This window comes from Alexandromys fortis, unplaced genomic scaffold (genome assembly GCF_014885135.2).
Source record: "Alexandromys fortis isolate MF-2015 unplaced genomic scaffold, M_Fortis_MF-2015_v1.1 scaffold_45, whole genome shotgun sequence".
Taxonomy (NCBI): domain Eukaryota; kingdom Metazoa; phylum Chordata; class Mammalia; order Rodentia; family Cricetidae; genus Alexandromys; species Alexandromys fortis.
This window is the reverse complement of record NW_026067926.1, coordinates 215,561-225,815: the sequence shown is the minus strand read 5'-3', so window position 1 is coordinate 225,815 and position 10,255 is coordinate 215,561. Positions and strand designations below refer to the sequence as shown.

The window sequence follows — 10,255 nt, the reverse complement described above, 5'->3', positions numbered from 1 at the left end:
CTGGTCCAGTCAGTGATTCCCACCCAAGGCACCAGTGGGACCAGAGGGCACTGGCAGAGAGGGCAGAACAGATTGTAAAGGACATCAAACTAGGGTCTGGGATAGTGAGGGTTTGGGGTGGAGAGTATCAATCCCTTTGAGATGCTTATATGACTGGCTGGTACCCTGGGAAAACGCTGGAGATAGAGAGACAGGTGGCAGGAGAGCTGCTATCTCCAGAGCTCCTTGGTCACCTCAGGGATGGCCTGAACTGTTAACACCGCAACACAGGACAGGGAGGCAGCTGGATATCCCAGCACAGGAACTGGAGAGGCACCATGCCCAGGGTAGTCCTAGGGCAGAGCTACAGGGATTGCTCCTGAGCTACACCTTAAAGGCTCTGAGGGTACAGGACATCCTGGGACTGGGGACTCAAAAAAAAAAAAAAAAAAAAAAAAAACCCTGGCCTTTCTAGATGGGCTCTGCTTTTCTGCCAGAGTTCGACAGAGGCAGAAAGTGACATCACAAAGGTTCCTGTGACATCACTGGAACCACAAGCCTAGCCCCTCCAGAAGGAACCTGTGGCCACATCAGTCCTCATTTGGGCCAGTATGGGTTCTGACGTGTTGGGGCAAAATAGAAGCAGGCAGAGAACCACAGTATGGCAAGAGCTGATCAAGGAAGGGCACTGGGTACTATGGTGGTGAGTCCAGGGACCAAAGGGGAGGAGTTGAGAAAGGAAGGAAGGCTGAGGTGAGCAGGTGAGAACCACCACTGTGTGTCCTAATTCAATTCAATCATCCTAAATCAAAACAGGTCTCAGCAGGGTGTGGCATGTGACTGTCCAAGGGGAATGGAACCAGGACCAGAGCAGCTAAGCTGGTGATGGGGTAGGTTCTGGTTTGGACAGCAGTTGTGGGGCCAAACAGCAAGGGCTTTGAGGACAACCTCATATAGATTGTCAGGGACAAAGAGACTGGGCTCTCAGGCTACTTGCTGAAATAACCAGTGGACAAAAGGCCCTATGTGAACAGCACAAAAATGAGTCCAGCCCAGCCTGCAAGGGCTACTACACTGGGGTCAGAGTAAGGTGCTATTGTAGCTATGGACACTAAGGCCAAGGTCATGGACCAAAACCACCCAGAGCCAGACACAGAGACACCTGCCCAGGACTGGCAGTGGCTCTGACCCAGTGCTGCCGTTCAGTTCACTTGCCTCAGCATGGGGAACCCAGCCCCACACAAACTCGAGATTGCAGAGTACAGCAACCATCAGGAAACATTTATTAAAAATATGTTAAGCGCAAATAACAAGGGAGACAATTCATGTGCCATGTGTCAGGGCCCTGGTCTGAATGGGTCGTGAGGATCAGTCCACCAACAGCCAGAGCCATGCAGGACACAGCTAGTGCTGACGGGTCCGTAAGGACTTTCTGCTCGACCTGGAGATGCCAGCCTCCCTCTCCTTCTCAGGGTCGAAGACTTCTGTGTATAGAACAGCAGGGAGACACAGTAAGCGGTGTGATCAATGGACTGATCACACAGAGCACAGCTGATAGCTACAACTACTTCCCATGCAGAGGACCTGTCCTGTCTGTAATTCACTGCTAACCCTTCTCCCCCTCAGCACGTGAGCCAGGCAGCAAAGTTCACTGAGGGTGCTGGGAAATGGCTTTCCCATCCCTCTTCCTGGACGGGCTATGAGGCAAGCCTTTTTTGGGACTCTCATGAGCTTTGAGGTTTCCCGTGGATCTGGATCCCTTTAGAACAAGGCAGGCAAGCAGCTTTCACCTGTGCTTCAGCCGGTTACCAACACTGACCTTCATGCTCGGAGTCCTTCTCAGTCCTCTCTCCAAGGGTGCTCTTGGTGCCCAGCCTCAGAACTGAGGTCCCACAGACAGCCCATCACAAGGCTGCCCCCTCCCATGGGCACTCTGGGGTCATGTACCTGGTATGTCATGGGCACTCTGGAGTCATGTACCTGGTATGTCATGGGGCCAGTAGTCATTGCAGTGGGGGCAGCGTGGCTCAGAGGTGGACTGGAAGTACTTGGCCACACAAGGCAAATGCATCCTAATACCACACGTCTCGCAGCTCTGACCCTGAAACAAGAAAGGCCAATGACCATGAAGCAAGGACATCCCTCAACTTCACAAACCTTCAGAAAGCTACAAGAAAATGGCAAGCAGGCTGGAGATTTAAACTTCTAGAACCCAACTTAATGCTGGTAATAACCCCAAGCCCTACTGTAGGGCCTGCACTACAGAATTTTGAACAAGTGGAGACACTGAAAACCTCACTCCCTACTAGGCCCCTGTAGCTCCAGAGTCAGGCTCACTGTTCAGAGATCCCCAGGTGGGAGGTATAGGCAGAGCTGTGCAGTAGACTGAATGACATCATGTATCGCACACTTAAGGTCAACACAAGCATGAGGTAAGCCACAGACTCCACCTCCCAAAGTCTGACCATGGGAAGACCACAGACACCGTGGATACGCACTCAGAAGCTCAGCATGGAACCTGCTTGCCCACAATAAAACGAAGCAAATTAGGCAACCAGCCTGGCTGAATGGTGGGAAAGCCTGCAGTGAGAAGCAGAACGGTGGGTGGGTACAGAGAGACATTTGTCACAGAGCCACCAAGACTTACGGAACCCCCTGTACCAAAGTTATCAGCAATACCCAGCAGCACCCTGGGCTAGAGTGGAATGGCTAGGGAAAGAACCAGGGATGCACCAGCAAGGGAGTAGATCATGGCCTGTCCAGAAGGTGCCGACTGTTGGGGACACAACAGTGGAGGCCAAGTGGGCTGAGCATCAGAACCCTGCTCCCAGTGTCTTCAGTACCTGGATGAGGAGGCTGTGGCAAATGTTGCATATCTTCACGGCATCCGGGTAGGACTCTCGGATGAACTGCTCCATCTCCAAGATGGCCCGGCCATGCAAGGTGAACTCCCCCTCCTTCTGCGGGGACAAAACACACTCACATGCTGGCTCAGTGCTGACTCCCCTGATCCCACAGTCCAGAGTGCAGAGGACATGGTCTAGTCATTGCTCGATGTCACCGATCCCAGCCAACCAATGTCAGCAATGTCCCCTTACCCAACCTCAGAAATGGTAATCAAGGAAGAGATGGAAAAGACAGCGGAGGTGAGGATCCTGTCACCTTTATAGACTGATGACATCATGATCAGAAAGTGGAGGTGAGGATCCTGCCACCCCCAGACCTTCCTGTCACCTTTATAGACTGATGACATCATGATCAGAAAGTGGAGGTGAGGATCCTGTCACCCCCAGACCTCAGACCACACATGTGCTTTTACAGATGTGATGACCGCTGCCCCACAAGTGAGTCACAGTCAGTGGCTTCAGCAAAGGAAGACTGAGGCAAGTAAGAGAGGCAGTGTCCCAAAGGGTGACCCAAGACAGACCCGGTCAGGTACCCACTTCTCCTTCCCTTCCCACCACTGCTCCCACGTCACAGCCATTTTCATGTCCTGTCATTTTACAAATAAAGCTGGAAGGAGCCCCCATATTGGTGTGAGTGGCAGAGCCTCCAAAGGAAGCCAGACCTTCTGGTCTCCATATCTGGGTACAGTTCATACCTTAGGAAGGCCAGGCAACATGAACACGTAGTTATGTAACTGTGGAGCAAACACCACTGCCTAACAGGCAGAGGCAAGGCTGCTGGAGGGGCTTTATCACAGCCAACAATGAGCAATGTGGACTCACTCACATTCACTGCTATCCCTGCTTCTTTGATGGGACGCTGGAAGGGCCAGTATGGAGTTTTGGTGGTCCTGGGCATGTGACGTGGGCTGAGGGAAGCTGACAGCTCAGGCCACATAAGATGGTGCTGCAGCAATGGAGGCTGAGCATACGGCCCCCAACAGTCCTCTGCTGTCGTTGTCTTTCATAGCAAGGGCTGACTTGAGTCTGGGACAGTTACACACCTCGGTTCCCTCCCAACCCACCACTCAGTGTGCGTGTGTGTGTGTGTGTGGGTGGGTGCTTGTGGAAGCTGGGCTCCTTTCCAAGGCAGAAGCTCAGAGATCCATGTAATATGATCTATTTGGCCTGGTGACCAAAGGAGCAAGTAGAGGTGGGCTAGGAGCAAGAAGGGGTAGTGGAAAGGGAGTGCAAAATTAGGAAGGCCTTTGTACAGCAGTGGAGACTGAGCCGCCTCAGGTGTGGTGGGAGCGTGGCTCTCTGGCTATTCTCAGTCCTGTGGCTATCATCCCCCAAAGATCCAGATCCACAGTGGGGGCCCACTACTTGGCTAGCTCGCTGACCCACCTTTCCCTGCTCTTGAGGCTGGACCCCACTAGAGGGAGCCAACCTGGCACGTGGGAAGATGTGGCTAATAAGGTGCCACCTTCCAGTCCAGAACCTCCCAGTGGACCACACAGCTGATAGCACCTCAGAGCCAAGCTAGAGCCCCAGGGAGGAAAAGTGCCTGTGAGCGATACATGTGGGAAGCCTTCTTAGCAGATGCAGGCTGCATTTCTAAGGCCAAAGATGAGCCTAAATAAAGTCCCTCTGATCAAGGATCTGGCTGCCCAGGAAGGCTCATCAGGGACCAGCCAGCAACTCAGTCATCAGTCCTTCAGTGAGTTCCCCACAGAACTCACAGCTGTCCTGCCCAGGTTGTCCAATCAGAAAACACAGCCAGAGACAGTGGAAGAGCCAGAAGGTACTCTCCCAACCACAACCCCGACTGCCTGAGCCTACGCCTTCCTTCACCAGATACATGGTGAACAAGAACTCAGAGGTGCCCAATGGCAGAGCTGAGGAGAATGAGGGGCTGAAGGGTGCCAAGGCAGGGGCAGCTGGCATGCTGGTTTCTGCAGCACTCCCTCCACAGTAGCTCACAGAATTCTTCAGAACAGCTCAGCTTTCCCTGCAGAAGGCAGAGCCAGCATCTCCATTCTGAAAGGAAGGCACCAGAAGGATGGGGCCTGGAGGCCATGGATACCATGGTAGGCCTCAAGACGCTGGAGGTGGGAACCTTCCTCTCAGCAGAAAAGAGCTGGGCAAAGAGAACTGTCCACGGTGAGCAAACTTTTCTCCTACCATCTCTCTGGAGCTTCATCTCTGCTAGCCTGGTCACCCGTTCAACAAGCATTTACTGAACACTACAGGAAAGAGGCACATTCTGCAACAGGGCAATGAAGTCAGAACCCCTGCTCTCAAAAAGCCTCAAAGAGAGCACACCAAGAACATTCGGCACTGACAACCCCAGCCCAGAGAGGACAAGAAACTGAAACTGTGAGAGCCATTGATGTGTGTTACAGGCACCTAGCCAGGCTTGTTACCTGGGCTTCATGTCTACAAGGTGTCAACATAAGCAAACCACCAAGCTGTGGTCAACACACACACCACCTTCATGGGACACGCAAGATGTCCCCAACCTGGCTCTTACTCCCCATAGGCATCCTGCCTCTCTTCCCAGCAGATACCGAAGATTAGAATTCTAGCAAGGTTCCCAGAGAGGAGGTTAAGGGCCACTGAGGTTACAAATTGCAGCCTCAGACTATGGGTCTGACTTCTTAAGGAAGAAGTGGGGGACAAGGTAGCACTGCCAGCAGATGTAAGCCAGGGCTCTTGTGGGGGACAGAGTTGTGATCAACAGGGCCAACCTGAGCCCAGGCCTGGGCTTATGTGAACAGCAGTGCCTTTTATGGGGGAAAACCTGAGGCATTTGCTTCACTCCAGTCAGGAGGCCTCATCGCACAGCCTGCTTCTCTCAAAGACCCACCCCTTTGCACCTGTGGGTCAGTGTCCTCAGTGGAAGGGTGAAGAGCACTGGACCCCAGCAATGTCACGCTGACAGCGCCATCTAAAGGCCTCTTGTGGCAGGTGGCTCTGCAAGGCACTCCACACTCACACTTGTCCCGTCCATGCCAGGGTTTGTTTCTCCCTGGGTACAGGAATGAAAGGGCGGTCCTCTGCACCAGCCATCGGAGCCAGGCAGGGGTCAGGACAGGATCCTCCCAGCCTCCTGGCCTTTATCTCAGTTACTTTTTCATTGCTGTGACTGAGGGAACTTATAGAGGAAAGCATCTGATTGGGAGCTTACAGTGCTGAGGGTTAGAGACCATGACCATCATGGCAGATAGGCCAGGCACTGACAGCTTACATCCTGATCCATAAGCAGGAGACAGAGAGCACACTGGGGATGATGAGACTCTTAAAACCTCAAAGTGCCCCCCACCCAGAGACACACCTTTTCCAACAAGACCACACCTCTTCATCTTTTCCAAACAGTTCCACTAGCTGGAGCATTCAAACATATGAGCTGGTGGGGGCCTTTCTCACTCAAACCACCACACAATGCCTCTGTCTGCATCAGGGCTCAGAGGACCCCTTCAGCGACTCCAGCCTCTTTCATTTGTGGCTGCAGCACAAGCCAGACCATGTGAGTGTCAGGGAACACAGGCACTCCTCATAGGTCACAGACAACCTTCAGCAGAGAAGGGACTGCCACAGATGGGCCTCGTTCAACTGACATCAGTTGGATATAAATATGAATGCAGAAAAACTGCTGGGCACCTTCAAGTAACCCAGGTGGAAGGCCATCAGGGTACCTCAATCAGCCACTTGCTCTGCACGAACTTCTGCAACACCTGTTCCGCCTCTTTCTTCCTCATCTTTTTGCCTTTGAGTTGATCAACCAGGTTCAAAATGTTTGTAGAAGAAGCAAAGCCAGTCTCTGAGTCAACGATCAGTTCCAGCTGCAAGAGAAAGAGGTGTCTCATTCATCTACATTATGTGATAGCAAACACAGTACCTAAGCCACCAGCCAGTCCTGGCAGGGATGGGTTAAAACAGCCCAACACATGCACACCACTGACAACCCTTCAGGAAGATACTTTATAATACACATCAGTAGACATGTCCAGTCCAACTGATGAGATGCCAGAATAGGGCTGTTGCCCTGCCCCCATCTCCCTGAAGGAGAAAAATGACTGAGTACCATAAAGCAGCACCTCTCCTCACTCAGAGGCGGAGGAGCAGAGACAGTGTGGGTTAGGAGAAGAGGCTGCAAGGACTTGGGTGGGCCAGGCATGTTCCCTAAGACTTCTGTCTGTGGCAGGACAGGTATCCTGTGTCTATGTATGCACAGGTGTGCCCCAGCCTTATTCTCCACACCTTTGCTGACAGCCCAGGATCATTATGAAACCATAAAACTAGAAAGTTTACCTGTCCTGAAGGACTCAGCCAAGGTGGGGCCCAAGAGGGCACTCCTTTCTTACCTTCTCAATAACTGCTATATGCTTCCAGGACAGAACCACTGTCTTAGCCATGTGTAACAGATGGGCTGAGCAAACTGCTCCAAAGCTTGGAAGAACAGGACCCTAGCACGTCAGTGTTCAGTGAACACCTCATTAAAGTGCAGGTTTGGGTTTAACATTCCATGCATTCCAACAAGCACGATTTGGCAGGTGATTTGAGGTCTGCATCTCCCTGTGAGACCCAGGAAGCTGGGAGCATGACAGTGGCCTCCGCGACTGCAGCTCCTCTTCCCTCCCATTAGAAGCACAGCCAAGGCAGCAGAGAGAACTGCTGTACTCACAGCCTTTCTAAACAGGTCCAGCTCGTTCTCTGCAAAATCCGTGGCCATTTTGGAAATTGAAGTTGTAGCAAGATTCACCTAAAAATAAACCACACAGGAATCAAGCTGTGTCTCCATCAGAGAGTTGACCGCCACTGCCTCTTTCTCCACCCTCTCAGACAGAAGAGTGGGTCAGGAATGCTACCTGTAGAGGCCTCTGCTCCAGTTTCCCAAAGTGCCACTAGAGGGCACTTCCTCACACATACCAGAGCATAGATGGGTCTCCCGTCGTCTTCTGTGGCTCCTTTCTTTATCTCAATATACAAAGACTCCAAGACACTGTTGATATTGCTGATGAAGTCCTCCAGCTTATCCACAGTAGCATTTCCTGGAAATATGGGGAGGGGGGGTGGATTCATCAGAAAGCACACACAGCCTGTTTCAATCGCTCTGGCACCTGACCTCACTGGCAGCCCAGCCAGAAATGTTTGAGCTCTCTTGGGCTAATGCCAATGCTGTGCGGTTTCTTTCTTCCCAGAGTGCTCAAGAGATAAGCTAAGACAGAGAGGGTGTAATAAGGCAGAAAGGCCCCAGAGATTACTATCTCAGACCACTGAGACTGTGGCCTTCCTTCCTCTGTACCAGTCTTCATCCCCAGCCAGTGGTCCTCATTCAAGGAAGCCATCCAAGGCCACAACTGCAGGCCCTGGGCCAGCCCAGGCCTAAGTACAGAGCCACACAGGGTAAGAGAGGCTCACAGACAGACCCATGGCATGAGAGGTCCTATTCTGAGGCATATTCCTTGCAGCCATTGCTCAAACTTCCTCCCACTGACCCTGCTCGGGCCCTAGCACCCCTCCGAGCACAGGCAGGGCTGGTATGAGCTGTGGGAGCCTGGTTCTAGCAGAAGTTCATGCTGTGCCACCAGCAGGAGGCACAGCCTTAAGAGCCCTGAGTCTGAGTAGGGGCAAATCCAGAACCACTACAGTGACGAACTCAGGTGAACAGACACCAATTAGCTGGTGAGGAAGAACAGGAGAGGCTGCAAAGGGAGGGGACACACCTTTCACAGAAAAGGGAGATGGCCAGCTCTGTGCTGGAATTACGCTCCCACGATGTGATACTTTCAAACCAAGTATTACTGTTTTCATTTATTAAAATTTCAAGCTGGGTAGTGGTAGCACACGCCTTTAATCCCAGCACTCAGGAGGCAGAGGCAGACAGATCTCTGTGAGTTGGAGGTCAGCCCGGTCTACAGTGAATTCCAGTATAATTATAACTGTTACACAGTGAAATCTTGTCTTGAAAAACAACAACAAAGTCAGCTTGGTGTGATGGTGCACACCTTAATTCCCAGCACTCAGGAGGCAGGGGTAGACAGGTCTCTGAAGCCACCCTGGTCTACATAGTTCCAGGCCAACCAGGGCTGCACTAAGAAATCCTGTCTCTAAAAGAACAAAACAAAATTTAAAATAAAAAAAAGAAAACAGAAAACGTGCCACCATTTATGTTTAAAACAATAACAGAAACAAATGAATCACACACAAGGGAAGGGCTCAATTGCTCTCCTACTCTGTGTAGATGACTAAGGCTAGCACTAGGAAGGAGACTCAGAAAGGGGTCGTCACAGGGACATAAGCTGTGGCCATTTGGCTTCCTACAACAAGTAGGTATTTCCAACCTTGTGTAATGAAAATGAAGATAGTTTAAAAACCAAAAGGTCATATTGGTAGCAGAGGACATGCCACATTAAGGAACCAGGCTCACTGAGGTCACCAAAGGGACAGGTTGTGGGGCTAATAACAGATCACCACTGTAACAGTAACATACACGTGTTTGCGTTGGCTTTCTTTTTCTTTCTCTTTAATAAATACAAGTTAAATGAAAAATCAATAGTAGCTAATAGGTGGGAAACAGTGATGCAGATGGAAGCCAGGACTTAGAACTGAGTCTCACCTCCCACTGCTGTCTCCCACCGTGAGAGCCTCCCTGGGCATGAGATGGCTCCCCACATAGCCCAGGCCCATTGCAGGCTGAGGACGCTTTCTGACCCCCAAGCACCAACTCTGGAAGACTGACACTGACTCTGGCAAGGGAGCCAGGTGCTTGAGAGCCACTGTATTAGAAACAGCACTCCTTCCCAGGGAGGAATCACTGCACACGCTTAGACATGAATGACAAGTGTGTCTGGCTCTGGCTAATGCTGAAGGAAGAGCTGGCCTTGAACAGAAAGTTTCACTAACTTATATATACCGTGGACTTATGCATTTCACATACTCTGTCATCCTTAAGTCTCCTTCAGGTTCCAGCCCCAAGTCACACTTCAGACAATTTAAACAGAGACAGGCAACCACAAGTCTGTCTACTTGGAAAGATGGGAGATTCACACAGAGAAAAAATATTACCAGAAATAGCTCTTAGGCACACCAGTGTTATTCTTTTCCAATAGTTGCTGCTCAGATCTATCCTGCCCACCTGGCAGAATAGTGAGTGTTTTTCCTGCTAAAAGCACAGGGACTTAATGGTGACCAGAACTATTAATGGTTGTGACCCTGTGCCCTTGAGTTGCTATTAGAAGTACATCTTTGGGGGATAGGCCTAATGCCTGGTTCTATATCAGTGCTGTGTCCTTTGTTATGAGAATGGAGCCTAAAGGCTGGTTAATCCTGGTGAACAAACATTTATACCCTAGCATCCTAAATTTCCCTCATCTCCAACAGGCCTG

General features: G+C 51.2%; 1 protein-coding gene across 3 annotated transcripts in view; it reads right to left on the bottom strand.

The window, feature by feature from the left end:
* Positions 1-1,239: 1,239 nt before the first annotated feature.
* Nsmce1 (NSE1 homolog, SMC5-SMC6 complex component) overlaps positions 1,240-10,255 on the bottom strand; it is a 29,583-nt gene continuing 20,567 nt past the window's right edge. For all 3 annotated transcript variants that reach the window (XM_050143203.1, XM_050143204.1, XM_050143202.1), the window contains 6 exons: positions 7,797-7,918; positions 7,552-7,629; positions 6,563-6,709; positions 2,823-2,939; positions 1,960-2,080; positions 1,240-1,463 (listed from right to left, as the gene is read on the bottom strand). In XM_050143203.1, the coding sequence (XP_049999160.1) occupies positions 1,384-1,463; positions 1,960-2,080; positions 2,823-2,939; positions 6,563-6,709; positions 7,552-7,629; positions 7,797-7,918 (665 nt within the window). In that variant the 3' untranslated portion in view covers positions 1,240-1,383. The remainder of the gene's footprint in view (positions 1,464-1,959; positions 2,081-2,822; positions 2,940-6,562; positions 6,710-7,551; positions 7,630-7,796; positions 7,919-10,255) is intronic.